This window comes from Belonocnema kinseyi, chromosome 6, assembly GCF_010883055.1.
Source record: "Belonocnema kinseyi isolate 2016_QV_RU_SX_M_011 chromosome 6, B_treatae_v1, whole genome shotgun sequence".
Classification (NCBI taxonomy): domain Eukaryota; kingdom Metazoa; phylum Arthropoda; class Insecta; order Hymenoptera; family Cynipidae; genus Belonocnema; species Belonocnema kinseyi.
The window spans coordinates 20318179-20337410 of record NC_046662.1 but is presented as its reverse complement, the minus strand read 5'-3'; the positions used below and the strand labels follow the sequence as shown (position 1 = coordinate 20337410).

Sequence of the window (19232 nt, the reverse complement as noted above, 5' to 3'; positions counted from 1 at the left end):
TTTTCAATTTGAAATTAAAATTTTATAATTCTTTTGCAGGATCTTCATAAACAATTACAGGATTCTAATCTTGATCCTAAAGAATTAAAACAAGCAATTGATGGCCAAAAACGTGACTACCCTCAAGGAATTCCTGAGTGTGGAACTGATGCTTTGAGATTTGCTTTGTGCGCCTATACTTCCCAAGGTCGGGATATAAATCTCGATATCCTGCGTGTTCAGGGTTACCGATTTTTCTGTAACAAACTGTGGAACGCAAGCAAATTCGCTCTGACTTATCTCGAAGATGGATTTAATTTCGAAGACGATAACAAAACGGTAAGTGAAAAAAAAGAACAGGGTCGCCATGGGTCGGATAAAAAATAGTTATTTGTTTAAAATTGAATAATTTTTTATTGGAAAATGCTCAAATCTAGATAATTTCAAATTTTTTACGAAAAATAATTGTTTTAACTGAAGTTTTTGTAATTTACTTTTTTGTAATTTTCATTTTTTAGCAATTTAAACAAATTGGTTGAATTTTAATAAATCATGGGTAATTTTTTTCGAAAATCATTCCCTACAACTCTAATGTTTCCAATTTATAAAATGACTCAATGCTATTCAAATAAAGTTATTTAATTTTAAACAAATTTCTTTAAAGAAAATTATTTTCATAACTTTAGTCACAGAAAAATTTATGTTCAAAATTGGAAACAATATATTTCTAGAGACTGTTTTCTCCAAAAAAATAAACAATCATTTATTAAAATTCAACCATTTTCCAAAAATTGGTAAGAAGAGATAATAACACAAAAATTCAATTGCAAAAATCATTTTTTAAATAAATGTTTTTATGAGATTAAAAATTTTAGCATCAAAGATTGTGTTTTTTATTTAAAATATAATCAGTAACATTATTTTTATTTTATAAATCATAGAACTATTTTTCTCAGAGATTTAATTTTTGACCTTTGAAAATTGTACCGTATGAAATTGAATGCGTTAATAGTTAGAAAATGTTTAATTCATGCAAATTCTTGTAGATTCTATAATTTTTTTCCAAAGTGGCAGCATTAAAAGTTGAAAAGTTTAAAATTTTAAAGTTTTCAAAGCAATTTCAATTTAAAGACCTTATTTTTCTACGATTTCATTAATTTTTATCTCTAAGATTTTAATGGTCTTAATTTTACCATTTTTCCAGTTTGTACGCCTTCGATTGGAAATTTTATAATGTTGAATTACTTATTTAAAATTGGACGATTCTAATTCCCTTAACATCAATGTAATTTAATTTTAAACGATTTTAGATGCTTCTCATTTGTCAATTGTTTAAATTTCCATGTTTCGAATTTCGTAACCTCTGAAATTAAACTTACACGACATAAAATATGTTTAATTTAAAAATTTCAATATTACAGTTTTTCTTTTTAAAATATTGAATAAAAAATTTTTTATTTATTTATTACTCACTATTTTGCCACTATTTCCAAAAAAATGACACTAAAGACACTATTTTTTCCATAATTGTGCGCTATCAACTGTCAACCAAAAAGTTGAATTTTTAACTAAAAGAGGTGAAATTTCTACTAAAATAGATGCATTTTCAAACAAAAAGGATGAATTTTCAATAAAATAGTTGAATTTTCAAAACAGAGAATTAATTTTCTACCAGAAAAGATGAATTCTTAACCAAATATATACATTTTTCACCAAATAGTTGAAATTTGACCCAAAAAGAATAATTTTCTATAAAAAAAAATGTTTTCAACAAAATAAATAAATTTTTCACCAAATAGTTGAATTTTTATCCAAGAAGATTCATTTTCTATGAAAAATACGTGATGTTAAACTAAATTTGATTAATTTTTGGTTTATGTTTTTTTCGTTTCTACAAACTTTTAACTTAATGGTTCAATTTTTAAACTAAAAAGAACAATTTTCACCAAAAATGGTGTAGTTAATTAATTTTGTATCAAATAGGTCCATTTTTTACCAAATTGTTGAGTTTTCGAGGCGACAATACGAATTTTCAGCAAAAAATTTGAATTTTCACAAAAATAAGTTTAATTTTAAGCAGGCGTTTGCACTTTTAATACATGTTTAACCAATTTTCAACAAAATACATACATTTTCAACTAAATAGTCTGAACGATAGATTGCGGTGTTATTTTAAATTTTATTTGATTAATTTTTGTTTTATTTTTTTTTCGGTTCGAAAAATTTTTAACTAAATGACTGAATTTTTTAACTGAAAGGATCAATTTTCATCAAAAGTAGAGTGTATAATTTTCCATTTAAAAGATTTAATTTTTAATAGAGAAACGAATGTTCAGCGAAACAGTTTAATTTTATACTAAATAGTTGAATGTTCTACCAAATTGTTGAATTTTCAATAAAAAAAATTAATTTCCAAAAAATTACTTGAATTTTAAATAAATTAGTTAAATTGACAGTTAAAAAATTGATAAAAAAAAAGAATTCGCAACTAAAATTATGAATCTTGAACCAAAAAATGAACTTTTAAGAAAGTAGTTCCACTTTCAATCAAGGAGTTGAGTTTTCAACATAAAAAAATGTATTTTCAACTAAAGAGTTATACTTAATCCAAATTGTTTAATTTTTGACTCGAAAATGCGATTTTTCTACAAAACAGTTAAAATTTCATAAAAAAAAAGTTGAATTGCAACCGAAACAGATTCATTTTTAACCAGACAGTAGGACTTTTAACAAAAAATTAAAGTTTTGTCAGGAAGAGATGGATTTTCAAACTAAAAAGATGAATGTTTGTCAAAGGAGCTGAATTTTTAAGCACAACCAAAATTTGTTAGTCAGGAAAGAAAAAAATGTCAATAAAATTGTGGAATTTTCAAGCGAAAAATACAAACTTTCAAGGAAAAAGTATGTTTTTGACAAAACTGTTCAATTCTCAACAAAATAATTCAATTTTTAACCAAATAATGAAATTTCTAATTGAAAGAGATGAATTCTAAACTAAACATTTAATAGTGAACATTTAAACTAAAAAGAACTAAATTAAAATCAGAAATAGTAAAACTTTCTTTTTTTATTTGAATAATTTTTATTTTCTATAATCTTTAACGAAATAGTGCAATTTCAAAATAAAAAAAGGATCATTTTTTAACCAAAAATGGAGCAATTAATTTTAATTTAAGAGAATTATATTCAATAAAAGTTAATTAAGTTTTAACAAAATTAGTGAACGATTCAATAAAGTAGTAAAGTTTTCAACCTAAAAAGATCAATTTTCTATGCAAAATGTAATAGTTGATAATTCAACAAAAAATATTTTAATTAATAAAACAGCAAAAAACTATTGGATTTAATCAAACAAACCGAATTTAAAACAGAATCAGGTTTTCTTTAACCAAAAAGTTACATTTTTAACAAAGAAATTGATTTTCTACGTAAATTTAATATTTAAAATTAATTAATAATGCATATTTATCCAGATAGTTTCATTTTTAAACAAAAAGGCGAAATTTCTATAGAAAAAGGTGAATTTTTAACTAAAAGATGAATGTTCAACAAAATAGTTGCATTTTTAATAAAAAAAAATATTTACTCAAGAACCAAAATTTCAACCAAATTGTTAAATTTTCAAGCGAAAAAGAGAAAGTTTCAAAAAAATATTTCGATTTTTAACCAAATAATAAAGCTTCAACCGAAAAACATAAATTCTTAACAAAAAATTGAATAGTATAATTCTCGACTGAAAAAAATTAACTGTCAATAAAATATAGTGTCAGTTTTTATTGGGTTTTATTAATTCATTTTATATTTTTAAGTAAAAACGATCAATAAATAGGAATTTTGAAAATTGACATACTAAGGAATAACATTTAAAATAAATTTGAATTTCATTTCTAATACTTTTAAAATATCAGTTTAGATAACTGGAACTTTTGTTTAAAAAAATGAAATTAATTTTCCATTGCACACTTTTCGAGTCCAGATTATACACTTTCTAATTCAAAAAACACATAAGTTTAATAGTTGTGAATTTGGGTAAATTATAGAATAGCTGGTACCTCCCTTTATTTCCTGGAAATTTTTTTTCCAAAGTCAAACTATTTGTGAAAAGAAAGCATTAAAATGATTGTTTATTGCATTATTATAACGTGTTAAATATGGGTCTACCAAAAATTTGTATTTGCCGTATTTAACTTACCGTTTAAGCCCTTTTACAAATCCCGGCAAGGGGGAAACTCGCGAACATCGTCAAATGAGCGGGTATTTTTTTCTCAAATTGAAGTGGCCACCCTGAAGAAGAAGCTTGACTGAAATTTGTTCATGTTGAGATTGTTGTTTTGTTACTGTCGTAATAGAATTGCACGAATGGGAAAAATGCAGAGGTGGTGGGAGATAGCGAGTGGTTCCTTTCGACGCTGAACGAAAGATGTATTCGAGATGCTTTAGATGAATATTTAGCGGAATATTCCTACGTGGATGGATACACTCCGTCTCAAGCGGACGTTAAAGTTCACAAAGCCTTGAGCAATGTCAAAAGCGAGTTTAGGCGTCAACCACATCTGAGAAGATGGTTCTGTCATTTAAAGACGTTCAGTGATCGGGAAAGATCAGAATTTAGAGTGGATAATGCACAGATTTTGCCTCAGTTTGTGTGTGTTGCGAATAAAAAAGACGGTGGTGGATTTCAGGTGGGCTTTTAGATTATTGAAAATGGTTTAATGGCTGCTGTGTGTTTGAATTGGAAAAGCTAACAAATTTTAAATTTAGGAACAGATTTTATTTATGCAAACTAAAACTGATAATCAGTGTTGTAGTCGAAGCCTGGTGGGCCCTGGCGTCGCCAGGGTACTTTTTTTTTAAGGCCTGGCGGTCCCGAAAGTACCGTAGCCTTTGGGGATTGTCCATATATTACGTAAGACGTTTTTCTGTTGTTTGAATAAAGACGAAAATAATATTTTTATCAAGTTGAAAAGGACACAGCGATATAAACAAAAGAAAATTGTCTTACGTAATATATGGACGATCCCTTGTCCAAAGACGGATTTTACGTCTTTAAATTCTTTTAAATAAAATTAATGGAAATAAAATATTTAATTCAATACGAAACACTTTACATTCATAAGATTTAAAGCCAAAATATATTTCATTTTCAACAAAATAGTCGAATTTTCAACCAAAAAAGATTTTCTACCTAAAGAAATGAATTTTCAACAACAAAAAATACTGATTTTTAACCAAAACGTTCCATTAATAAACAAGTAGATTAAATTTTTAGTAAAAGAGAACAATTTTTCAAAAATTGTTTAAGATTTGACTAATTAGTAAAATTTCAAGCAAAAAAAGACGAATTTTTTAAAAAAGTTACTTTTTAAGGTTGTCGTGGCAAGAGTTAGATATCTGAAAAAATAATATAACTGATGTAATTTCAAATAAAAATCTTTATTTTAATGAAAAATGTTCAAATTCACGACGAAAAAAAAACATTAATTTTAACCATGTTTTTTGCAATTTATTTTTTTCTGAACGTCGCTTCTTTCTTATTTTTGAAAAATGATTGCATTTTAATGAATGACGGCTTATTTTTTCCGGTGAAACATTCTCTACTGCTCTACTCTTTCCAATTTAAAAAATAACTAAATAATTAAAGATATAATTATTTGTTTCAAAAATGTTTTCTAAAAAGATAGTTCTAACGATTTAATTTATTAAGATGCAATCATTTGTTTAAATTTGGTAAAAAGCGACGGTCAGAAAAAATTCAATTGCAAAAAATATTATTTTTGACAAAAAAAAAAAAATAATTTTCAAACAAAAAAGGGGACATTTTTAACCTAAGAGGTGAATCTTTAAAAACATTTTTAACAGAGTAGTACAACTTTTTAAGCAACTAATTGAATTTTCATAAAAAAGGTCAATTTTTAACCAAAATTATTTAATTTTCAACCGAAAAGATGATTTTTCCACCAAGAATGACACATATAATCTTTTTGGTTAAGAATTCATCTTTTTGTTGTAAATTAATCTATTTTGTTGAAAATTGAACTATTTCGTTATAAATGCATGTACTTTGTTGACAATTTGCCTTTTTAGTAGAAAATTTGTCTTCTTGTTTAAAAATTTAAATTTTATTTTGAAAATGTATCCGTCCTATATTTGATAGTTTAATTTTAGACCAAAAATTATGATTTTATCAAAATAGTTAAATTTGCCAAAATAATTATATTTTTAACAAAATAAGGGAACTTCCAAACAAATAGTTGAATTTTCAACATAAAAATATGCATAATAAAAATAACAAATACATAATAAAAATTCAATTGAATATTTGAATTTTCATAAAAAAAGTTCCTTTTTAACCAGACAAGATGAATTTTAAAGAAGATAGTTGAATTCTCAACCAAAAAGTTGAACTTTCAACAGATAAGACTATAATTTTACCCTAAAAGGTGACTTTTGAAAAAAATAGTTGAATTTTCTAACAAAAACTCTAATAGAAAAGTCGCTTTAAAAAAAGTAGAATTTTCAAAGAAATTGTTACATTTTTAACCAATTAATTTAATTTTAAATCCAAAAAGATGAATTTGCTACAAAAGAGTAGAATTTTTTAAATAAAACTTAATTTAAAAGCAAATAATTGTATTTTCAACTATAATATTATGAATCCTTAATGGAATTTTCTTTTTCACAAATTAGTTCAACTTTAAGCCAAATAATAAACTTTTTGTTCTAAAAAAATATGAATTTTCAACTAAGCCTACAACAGTTGATGTTTTAAACAAACAATTGAATTTGTAACAAAAAAAGCTAAATTTTTAACCAAAAATATTAAATTTCTATCAAGATAGATGAATGTTTAAAAAAATAAATTAACTTTCAACGAAAAAGTTTAACTTTAAACTACAAAAATAAGTTTTTTAATGAAATAGTTAAATTTTGTAATGAAAAAAATTAACTATAAGTTGAATAGTTTAATTGTCAGTTTAAACGAATTATTTTTAACAAATATAATTTTTAACCAAACGAGATGAATTCTGAACCAAAAATATAATAGTAACCTTTTTAATAAAAGAAAAAAAACGTGTACCCAAAAAAACTTAGTTTATGGAAAATCCCGCCAGGCTACTTTTTCTTTCTAGGACTTCACCACTGGTGATAATGAAATGATTAAATTACAAATTATATTGATAAGTGTTTTTTAAATTCAAATTAGTCTTTTAATTCCATTTTAATAAATAAGAATAAGATTTTACTTATGAACAATAACAATATTGCAAGATTATTTTTTCCAAAAATAAAAGCGATTGGGTTTGAATAACAGCAAAATCTTTATGGTAATAATTTTGTAAAGGAAAAAGTATTGCAACATTTTTTTAATGTTATATCAAAATTCTAGAATTCATCAGATTTTCAAATCATAATTGTGTAGCTCCTCTGGTGCCGAATTGAATAAGCTTTTAATTTTTCTTCCTTTGGGAAAAGATTATTCCCCTTTTGTCAATAAAAGTGGTAGAGCACTTGAATTAACAATTATTTAAAGTTGAATATGATTTGTAATTTATGTTTCGATTATTTTATAAATCAATAGAATAAGCCCGATTGGTAATTAACAAGGTGTCTACCCGATGGATGATTTTAAATTCCCGGTTTTCTCCCAATCAATTGATGATTGTTCCTGGTCAGTTCAAAAGAGTTCAAAAGATCTAAATGATTTGAAACAATTTTTTAAGATTTCAAGGGATTTCTAAACATTTTAAAAAATTTATAATATTTCTGATTGAGAAGACGGAATTTCAGAAAAGAATAATAATTCTGATTTGGAATAAAAAGGGAAAGTAAATGAATTGTAATTTTGAATTTGAGCAGATTATTTTGATAAATTGTCTTATTCTAAATCAGAATTAAAATTATATTTTCAGATTCCCGTTCCATGTAAAAAATTCTCTGTTGTAAGTCAAAAGATAATTCTTTACGAATATTCCCTGTCCCAGTCTTTACGCAAATTCCCTGTTCCAAGTATTGCATTTATTTTCAAAAGTTCCCTGTTTTAAGTCAGAATTATATTTATTTAGAACATTTCCTTGTTTATTTAGAAACTAACTTTTTCTAAAATTTGGAAAAGGAAAGTTTCAAATTCTCAAAAATTTTTATTTGCAACAAAAAAAGAATTTTCGATTTTAAACAAATTTTGATTTAGAACAAGAAATTTTCAAAATCTTATGAATTCTGACTTTGAACAGGGATTGTTTTTGTAAATTTTCTTTTTATAGATCAGAATTAAATTATTTCCCATTCTGTGTACAAAATTATTCCCTCGAAGTAAAATAATATTTTTTTTAACGGAAATTCCCTGTTCGAAAGTAAAAATTATAACTCTTTACCAATATTCTGTGTCTCAAAGTGTAAATTATAATTATTTACGGAAATTCTCTGTTCCAAGTCAGTCTTACATTTATTTAATTATACGTATTCACAAAAATTTCCCGTTTTAAGTCAGACTTATATTTATTCAGAGTATTTTCTATTTTAATTATGAAATATAGTAACTCCCTTTTCCTAGAATGTAAAAGAGGGGAAAGTTTAAAATTCTGATAATTTTTATTTTCAAAAAAAAAAAAGAACTTAAAGATTCTGATTTAGAACAAGAACTTTTCAAACTTTGACGAGTTCTGACTTGGCACAGGGATTTTTTTTTGTAAATTCCCTTTTTATAAATCGAATTTTGCCTTGGAACAGGAATTACTTTTGTAAATCTTGTTTTTATTATTCAGCATTAAAATTATTCACAAAAATTTCCCATTCCAAAAGTACCTGTTCCAAGACATAATTATAATTCATTACGAAATTCCCTATTTCAAAGTTAAAATTATAATTGTTTACGGGAATTCCCTGTCCCAATTATCAAAATTATATATCTTTATTAAAATTTCCTGTCTCAGAGTCAAAATTATAATTCTTAATAAAAATTTCCTGCCGTAAAGTAAAAATTAAAATTATTCACGGAAATTCGCTGTCCCAAACTTTAAATTATATTTCTTCACTGATATTCCATGACGCAGCTGAGAATAATAATTTTTTTCGAAAATTCCCTGTCGAATTCAGGATAATTGTATCTATGTGCATTTTTATAAATATTTATTTTATTCATTCTCTGTTCCAACTCAGAATTAAAAATCTTTAAGAAAATTTCCCATATCAAAGTCCAATTTTTAATTCTTTCAGAAAACTCACTATTCTAAGTCAGAATTGTAATTTTTTGAAAAATTCCCTGTTACGTAGAATGAGAGTAATAATGAAACCTCTTTAAATTTGCTTGTTAGTACTTTTGAGAGGAAAATCCCGGTCACAGAATCAAATTCCCAATCAGGTAGACACCCTAAGTATAATTTAAATTTTTGAAGATTTTTATGGTCTTAACCATGATCATTGAATGGTAGAATAGTATAATAATATATTTTGGTGTATCATAATAATAATTTGTGAGAAAATATGCAAATAATTGAATCTCTTGATTAATTTGGTTAAATTATTGATTTTAGCTGACCGGTTACGAGTCAAATGTTGACTTATGGATGCTTTCGAGAGTGAGCAACGCTGTGAAAATCTGTGATGAAGGAATAGCTCAGTACGATTTCAATGCAGCAACTACTGCTTGCTATAATCTTTGGCTCTACGATCTATGTGACGTATATTTAGTAAGTATACGATCAACAATTGGATATTTTTCGAGTTATTTTAAATGACTGAAATCTAATTTTGAAATCATTTCTATTCAATTTTTAGGAATGTATCAAACCGGTTTTTCAAAATGGTACCAAGGAGCAAAAATTGGCAGCGCAACGAGTTTTATTCAAGTCTTTGGATGTGGGTCTTCGACTTTTAAGTCCTTTTATGCCCTTTATTACCGAAGAACTATATCAGCGCTTGCCTCGTCAAAAGCTTGTGTTTCCCAGTATTTGTGTTAGTCCGTACCCAACCGTTTCCGAGGTAAGTTTAAAGTTTAATATTTTTTTTATATTTCAGGTTGGCCGCTTTAATCAGAGGAAAAAATTCCCGTCCATTCTCCAGTTTGTTAAAATTTGTTACGGTCGTTAAAATTTTAAAAATCAAACTCTCAACAGTGACATTTTTTCATTTAAAGTAGTCATAACTGAACTGTAACTTAAAGTACTCAAAGTGAAACCCTTTTGAATGTTAAGCTTTTAAAATTCAAGCCTGAAACATTTTGAATTCAGAAATGTTTAATTGAAACGCTCAATAATTTATAGGTATACAATCGAAGCTTTTAAAGATACATGTGAAAAATCCTGAAAAATAAAATTCCCGACGAAGAAAATATTCGTAATAGAAAATTACAAAAATTATAAAATTGCTGGAATACAAAAAGTTCCAGAATATGAAAATTCTCGAATAAGAACATTTCCGGCAGTTCATAATATTACCGAATTAAAAAATTTCCAAATAATAAACTTTGCGACAGAAAATTGTCGAATTATAAAATATCCGATACAGAAAAATTCCCTACATTAGAAAATTATCAAATTTAAACAATTAAAAAAATCTTTTTATTAATCATATTTATACATTCAAAATAAAATAATTACATTTTTTGTTATAAAAAATTGTCTTTGAATGTTCAATGTCTTTTTATTAAATCATTGTTTGAATTTGAAATAAAAATAATTGAAAATAAATATTTCTCAATGCAAAAGAACAATACAAGAATAAGATTGTCATTATAAGAGCAATAATTAAAAAAAGCTATTATGCATATTTAAAAAAAAAAATAGCATTGCGATATTTCTGTCAATTGTTACTTTAAATTTAGACAATAATTCATAAAAAATACATTAAACATTTCGTAGAAATGTCAATGGCAATTTGACAGTGTCTGATATTTTATAATTGGACAATTTTCTGTCGCGATTTTTTTTTTTCGCAAATTTGAAAATTCGGTATGATTTTAAATTCTCGACCATTTTATCATCAGGGAATTTTCCAATTCGGTAATACAGTAAACTGTAAGCAAATTTTATAATTTTATAATTTTAATATTTCGAGTATTTTCTTTTCGGCAATTTTACAGTGTTAGAAATTTTATTTTTCAAAATTCTTCAGTCTTCTCCTTTTAAAAATTTACAATCAAACGATTTTACATTAAACGCCAGTAACCTGCAAAATTGTACATTTCCGGGTTTTATGAATTGGACAGTTAAAAAATTTCTGCTTTAAAAATATGAATCCGTATTACATTTTAAAGCTCTAAATTGAAGAATGAATCATTGTAAATTTTATAAATTAGAACGATTCAAACAATCTTAAGTTAGAAACGATAAATATTGAACTATTGCATTAGGTCAATTATTATTTATGCGTCAAAGTTTGTTTTGAATCATTTTTAAATGTTCTTTTAAAGTTAATTTTTTAAAATAAAAAATAATTAAAAATTTACCAGAAACCTTAAGAAAATTTGTTTATTAACTTGAAACATTTCAGAACCCTTAACAAGCTTCAAAACTTGTAAATATCTACATTTTGTTTCAAATTTTTTGAAATCTTGTCAATTTTGGAATTTTTTAGATAATTATGTAAATATTTTAAAATCAGGTTATAAATTGTTTTTTAATCTTTTAAAAATCCCCAATATATCTTAAACTTTTACAGCACGAATAAAATTCAATAAAAAAATAAAATGTAATGAAATATCAATCAAATTTTTTCCATGTGTTTATCTTTAATTAATTAATTATTATTTAGGTTATAATTACTCCAGATATTTCAGTACACGATAGTTGCCCTATTTAGCTAATTATTCAGAAAATTTATTCACAAATAATATTTAAAATGAATACAATGTCGATATCTTAATAATCTGCTTCAAAAATCTAGATTTTATTAATAACTTGCTTAAATCTTTGCACGTTTCATATAATTTTGTAATCGTTTCAAAATTTAAAAATATTTCTTAAATTTACTACAGCTTTTCTAAAATCTTGTAACCTTGAAAAACTGAAAAATTTTGCTTTAAAATTTTGTATATTTTTTTTCGATATTTTAGGAAACCATGGGAAATTTTTGTAAATTTTTTCTCAATTTTCCCTTAGAATTTATTTTTTTTAATACAAAATTGTATGAAATTTTCTCGTGAATTTTAAGAAAACTTTTTTATTCACTTGAAAACTTTCATAAATCTTAAAAAATCTCAAAATTTTGTTTCAAAATCTTAAAAAATCCACATTTTCATTTTTTGAAATCTTTTTAAATTAAAAATTATTTTTGAAGAACACGATTTTTCACTAAAATAGTCAAAACTTTTTTTTTCATGAATTTTCAACTAAAAAAGATCCCTTTTGAACAAAAAATGCAATAGTTATATTTACAGTTAACAAAATACATTTTCAAACAACATAAAAACCAATTTTCAACAAAGTAGTTGAATTTTTACCAACAAAACAAATAATTAGCAGAAATCGCAGTTGAAATCAAGCAGAAAATACGAATTTTCAACAAAATAGTTGAATTCTCAACCGAACGTATTAATTTTCCACCAAACAATTGCATTTTAAACCAAAACTGTGAAATTTCTACCAAGAAGAGAATTTCCAAATATCTATGAAACTGGCTCGAATTGTTCCTAAAATATGAAATAATTTTTTTAAATACAAAATTGCCCTAAATCTTTTAGATTGTGTCGACATTTTTAGAAATCTTTTAAAATTATCTTTAAAAATGAATTTTCAGAAATATTACATCATTTATAATTTAGTAGAAGTAGCATTCCTAGGAATAAGAAAGCTTTCAGGGTGGTGACTTGACCGGGAAACCGGTAAGTGACCCGAAATTTGATTGACCGGGAAAAAACCGTGAATTTATTAATGACCGCAGTAAAATTCAAGTTTTTATTATTTTTGGTTAAATTAAAAAAGTGATTTCTACTTTATCTGCAGTCGCAGATTTTTTAGATTATCTCAGTTGACTCTAATTAAATCATAATTTACTATTGAATTTTTTTATTTATTAATAAATTAAACTAGTTTTTTATTTAAATGTATGTACTGTGTCAAAAACTACTTTACATCTTCTAGATTTCTGTTAACATTTTTAGAAATCATTTATAATTATTAAAATTCTACAATTTTTAAAAAAATTTTGAAATTAAAAAAAAATTGAATAATATTTAATCTTTTGAAACTTCTAAACCTTCTGAGTATCTTGTAAAAAGATTCACATTTTTCTAATTAAAAAAAAATAGCATACATTTCTAAACTTTCAAAATATCTTTCAAAACGATAGTATTTTCCCTAAAATTAAAAAAAAATTACCATAAAATCGTTCGGATTTTTATTTACGACAATTTTGCAAAAACTTGATATGTTTTGAAATATCATCTTACAATCAATTTTTCAAAATAAAAAATAATTTTAATTTTTCCAGAAATCTTAAGAGAAATTTTGTAATCTCTTGACATCTTTCAAAACTTTAAATGCTTAATTATCGTTCGATCGTGATCGTCAAATATTATAATAAAATTTTGTTGAATAAAAGAACAATTCAGTTAAAAACATTATCGTTTAAGTCGGACTCGAATTAAAAAAATATACATTTCCACACACATACAATTAGATTTGGGCCAGATTATTTAAAACGACGTATGCTCAGCAATACAAAAATCTCCACTTTAAAGACTGCAGATACATCCTATAAATCTGGAACACATTATTTTTTTATCTGGCTAAAATTAGAATGGACTGAAATATTAATCTATTTAATTATTAAAAACATTCTGAATATCATTCGATACTCAGCCTTCTCGTTTCGCGAAATGTTTTCTCGTCTGAAAAAATTATTTTAAATAATTTTATTCTTAGCTTTTTTTAATATTACTTATTAATTAAAAAAAAACGAAATAAAATCTTCGATAATTAATTTGTACCACGAGGAAAGCCTAATCATAAGCTAATAAATTGAAGCTTGAAGAAAAATAGGACGTACATTTTTTGTTCAATCTTCAATTCTGAAAATTAAAGTATAACATTTTAATAAGTCCAAATGCTCGAAATTTACAGTATAATTAGTTATTTTATCATAATTATTTTAATTATGTAATTTAAATCGTCATTTATATTATTTTTCTAAATTTTAGGAAAAATTGGTGTCAGTTGATAAGCTATTTAGAATTTTCAGAAGTTTGACAATATTTTATAAATTTTCGGAAATATTTTTAAGTTATTAACATTTATAATATCTTTAAACTTAAAGTTAACTTAAACTTTGAAAAATCATGAAAAATAAAGAAAATTGAATTAAAATATTCCAGGACTTTTTCGGCATGTTCAGGGGGATGGCTGAAAAACCTCAAAAGATGATATATTCGAAATAGAACATTTCCGACACTAAAAAAAATTGTAAAATGATTTGATGAAACAAATCAATCCTTTCTTCGACCGTTGATATTTATTGATTTCAAATCGTAGATTTCAAATTATTTATGTCTTACGGTCCAATCGTAAATCGAAAAAATAAATATGAGTCAAAAAAACATGTTCTTCGAAACTGAGATATTTATTTAATAGAAAAAACTCCTTTCAAAACTTCCTGATATTTCAGTACACATGCGTACCTTTTTCAAAGGTTCTTAAACCTGAGTTGATGATAGTTTAAATAGTCAAACAGATCAATTTTCAGTCAAAAAAAAAAAGGAACATTTCAGTCAATAGTTTTAAGAAAATTAATTAAAATTTGGTCATTTTTTTAAGTCTCAAAAAATTTGTTCGAGACTTCAATCGATTACACTACATTTTTCTCGTACAATTTTAAAAAATGTAGTGTAGTCGATTGAAGTCTCGAAAAAATTTTTTGAGACTTCAAAAAATGACTAAATTTTAATTAATTTTCTTAAAACTATTGACTGAAATGTTCCTTTTTTTTTATTGAAAATTGATCTGATTGACTATTTAAACTATCATCAACTCAGGTTTAAGAACCTTTGAAAAAGGTAGGCATGTGTACTGAAACGTCAGGAAGTTTTGAAAGGAGTTTTTTCTATTAAATAAATATCTGAGTTTCGAAGAACATGTTTTTTTGACTCATATTTATTTTTTCGATTTACGATTGGACCGTAAGACATAAATAATTTGAAATCTACGATTTGAAATCACTAAAAAAAATGCCGACAGTTTAAAATTTCCGAATTAGGAAATTTTCGACAATCTCTGATAGTACCGAATTTTAAGATTCCGAAAAAAAAATTACCCTACATCCACTTTCCTCATTTCCCCTTACTTTCTCTAATTTTTCTCCTCTCTTTTTCCTCGCTTAGCTTACTTCTCCCCTCATTTCTTTCTATTGATTTATTTCTGATTTTCTAAGTTAAATAAATAAATAAATAAATAAATAAAAGTTTCTATTTCCTTGCTAATTTCTTTCTTTCTAATTTAAGTGTCCATGGAGAAACGAAGAAATCGAAAAAGATGTCGACTTCGCCCAAAAAGTAGCTAAAACTATTAGGTCCACACGTGCGACTTACCTTTTACCAAATAAAACAAAAACAGAAGCCTTCATCGTTTGTAATGATGAGACTTTGAATACTAAAGTAGTCCAATACTCAACTATGATTGGAACTTTGGCGTTCTCCAATATGCAAATAGGAGAAATTCCTCCAGGTTGTGCAATCTTAACTGTCTCCGACAAACTTCAGGTCCATCTTCTTCTGAAGGTAAATTCTAAATATATTTAAAAATAGGTCTTAGATTGTCAAACGATCAATCGATGGGGCCTGAATTATTGACCAGTGAGGGGGAGGAAAGAAAGCTTACAGGCTTTTAGACGTGACCGGGACTTTAATTAAAAACCGGTAAAAATTCAAATTTTCATTATTCTAATAATTCTTGTCAATTTAGAAAGATGATTTCTACTTTACCTACAGTAGAAGATTTTTTAGATGATCTCAATTGACTATAATTAAATCATAATCTATTATTTTATTTATTTAGAAATTAAATTAGTTGTTTGAAAATGTATGTACTTTGTGTAAAATTCGCCTTTTTTTTTGTAGAAAATTAATCCTTATGGTTGAAAATTCATCTTTTTGGGATAAAATTTAACTACTGCAGTTAAAGATTCATCATTTTACATAATTGAAAATTCATCAGTTTTGTTTAAAATTAATTCTTTTCAACTGAAAATTTGTTTTTCTTAGTAGAAAATTCAACTGTTTTGTTGAAAATCCATAATTTTCGTTAAAAATCAATTTTTTGGTATCAAATTATTTTTTTCTTTGCAAATTAATCTTCTTGTTTAAAAATTCTTCTTTTCGGTTAAAAATTCCAGTATTGCAGTCAATTATTTATTATTTTAGTTGAAAATTTATATTTGTTGGTAGAAGTTAATCTTCTTGGTTAAAAGTTAATCTTTTTTTTTTATAATAAATTTTGTTGGTTGAACATTCAAGATTTTAATGAAAAATTCATTTCTTTGGTAGAAATATTAATTATTTGATTAAAAACTTGTTTTTTCTTTGGATGAAAAGGATTTTTTTGTGCTGAAAATTGAACTATTTTGGTTCTTTTTTGAGTAAAAATTATTTTGTTTTTTTAAACTGAATATGTAACTATTATTACACTTGAATATTCCATTATTTTAGATAAAAATGTACCTCCTTTCTTGAACATTCATTTTTTTGCTACAAATTAAATTTTTTTAATTTTTAGTTGAAAAATTATGTTTTTTATTTGAAAATGTACCTTTTTGGTCAAAATTCAATTCATCACTTTGTTTAAAAATATAACTATCTTTTCCAGTTAGAAAAATTACTTTCCACAAAAAAATTAACTTTCAGAAAAATAGTTACATTTTCACACAAAACGATGAGTTTTCAATTAAAATTGTAAATCTTTAATTGGAATAGTTGAAATTTCAACCAAAAAGATGCATTATCAACTAAAAAATATAATTTTGTAAACAAAAATTGAATAATTAAATTTTTAGTCAAAAAATAAATGTGCAAACAAAAATATTAATTTTAAATAAAATTGTGAAATATTTAACTGGAATAAAAGTTAAATTTTCAGTTCCAATACATAATAATTCTCACTAAAAAAAAGTTCTCAACAAAATAGTTAGATTCTCGGGGAAAAAGTCCTTCTCGTCAAAAGAAAAAAGAAGTTTTCGATAAAATAGCTCGTATTTCAACCAAAGAAATGAATTTTTAATTAAAATAAATCGTTAGCCAAGAGAAAATAACTTGTAGCAAAAGAGTTTAGCTTTCAACCAAATAATTTTATTTCCAACGTAAAAGATGATTTTCAACTAAAATGATAAATATTTAACTGGGATACTTGAATTTTTAATTGAAAAGAAGAATTTCCATACAAGCAGATTATCTTGTAAAAAAAGATCATTTTCTACCAAATAAAATAGTTTTTTTAACAAAATATGTGGATTTTCAATGAAATTGTTGAATTTTGAACCACAAAAGATAAATGGTCAACCACAAATGGGCATTGAAATTTTCAGTTGAAGAAATTAATTTCCAACCAAACTGATCAATTTTCAAGGAAAATGATGAATCTTCAACTGGAATTGTTGAATTGTATACTAGAAAGATCAATTTTCAACAAGAAAGATTAATTTCCTAGAAAAAGGCGAATTTTTCACAAAGTACATAAATTTTCAAACAACTAGCCTAATTTATAAATAAAAAATATCAATTTTCAACCAAAAATAGAATGGTTAAATTTTCTGTTAAAAATCTTATTCTTAACAAACAAAATAACGGATATTCAGCAAAATAATTAAATTTTCTCCTGGAATAGTTAAATTTGGAACTGAAAAAAATTATTTTCAACAAAGTAGTTACGTTTTCAACCAGAGAAGAATTTTCAATTGAAATTATGAATCTTCAACCAACAAAAATAAATTTTTAGAAAAGAGTTTAACTTTTAAGCAAATAGTTTAATTTTTAAATAAAATAAGATAAATTTGCAACAAACAATGTAAAAAAATGTAATTATAATTCAAAAATATTAATATTTTGAAATACCACTTTTACTGTAAAAACTGCTTGTATCAAATTCTGACTTGGAACAGGGATTATTTTTCATTCCTTTCTTCTAAATCTGAATAATTCTTTTTAAAAATTTCCTTTCCATCTCAGAAATTCCCTTTTCTCAAATTTCCTGTTCCAAGTCAGGTTAAACAAAATTCCAAAAGGTTTTTTTTTATAACGGAAAATAATATACATTTAGTAATAAATTTTGATTTAATTAAACTGATATGATCTGAAAAATCCGCGACTACAGATAAGGTAGAAATAACTTTCTTTTTTATTTAACAAAATTATTAAAATAATGAAAACTTGACTTTTTTGCGTTCAGAAGTAAATTCCTTTTTGTTTCAAATTAAATTTCCGGTCAATTCGTTACCCCGACTACAGCAGTGCGTGCTGCGACAGCCATATTTTACAAAAAAATAAAAAATATGTTTAAAATCAAAAAATGAGCATAAAATAATTTTTTATTTCGAAATCAGAATTAAATTTCAAACTGATAAATCAAAATTTACTTTGTCAGTTAAAAAAGGTAAAGAAAGTGAAAAATTTCCAAAATAAGTGAAAAAGTTGACGAATATCCAAAATTGGTGAAATAGGTAACAAAAGTGTTTAAAAGGGACAATCGTTCAAGTTTATGAGTTCAAATCTTAATTTTTTATTTCCATATTGAATTATTTTATTCAGGGCTTGATTGATCCTCAAAAAGAACTCGAAAGACTCAAAAAGAAGGAGGAGCAATTGGCTGAAGTTGTACAGAAATTAAAACAAAGCATGTCAGCAGCTGATTATAACACGAAAGTTCCAGAAGAAGTACAAAAAACGAATCAAGATAAGCTCCTGAACAACGAAGGTGAATTAGAACAACTAACGGAAGCTATGGAAACGCTTCTAAAAATGTGAGATTTATAGATTAATTTATAGTTCTCAGAATTGTGGTCCGTTTGGTAATATTTATTAATAAAACAGATTCTCAAAATTATGACTGCAAATTTATTTTCAATACTTTTCTCAACGGAGAAATGATAAGTGTTGAATTGTTATTGATACATCAAAATTCAACAATTTTACTTTCAAATTTTAATTTTTTTAATAGAAGAAGAAGAAGAAGAAGAATAATGACGATGAGGCAGACCCGGACACCTTATGGCATAATATACAGAACACAATTAAAGCGGCCGCGAAAACTACTATAGGGCTAAAAAGACCATCCAAA

At 25.0% G+C, this 19232-nt stretch overlaps 1 protein-coding gene across 2 annotated transcripts in view; it reads left to right on the top strand.

The window, feature by feature from the left end:
* Positions 1 to 18998, top strand: part of LOC117174683 (valine--tRNA ligase) — a 52138-nt gene extending 33140 nt beyond the window's left edge. Inside the window, exons 13-18 of one of the 2 annotated variants that reach the window (XM_033363981.1) lie at positions 40 to 318; positions 4329 to 4661; positions 9510 to 9665; positions 9754 to 9957; positions 15410 to 15685; positions 18704 to 18998. In XM_033363981.1, coding sequence (XP_033219872.1) covers positions 40 to 318; positions 4329 to 4661; positions 9510 to 9665; positions 9754 to 9957; positions 15410 to 15685; positions 18704 to 18919 — 1464 coding nt within the window. In that variant the 3' untranslated portion in view covers positions 18920 to 18998. The remainder of the gene's footprint in view (positions 1 to 39; positions 319 to 4328; positions 4662 to 9509; positions 9666 to 9753; positions 9958 to 15409; positions 15686 to 18703) is intronic. The other variant, XM_033363982.1, reaches the window with a different exon arrangement.
* The last annotated feature ends 234 nt before the right edge of the window (positions 18999 to 19232 follow it).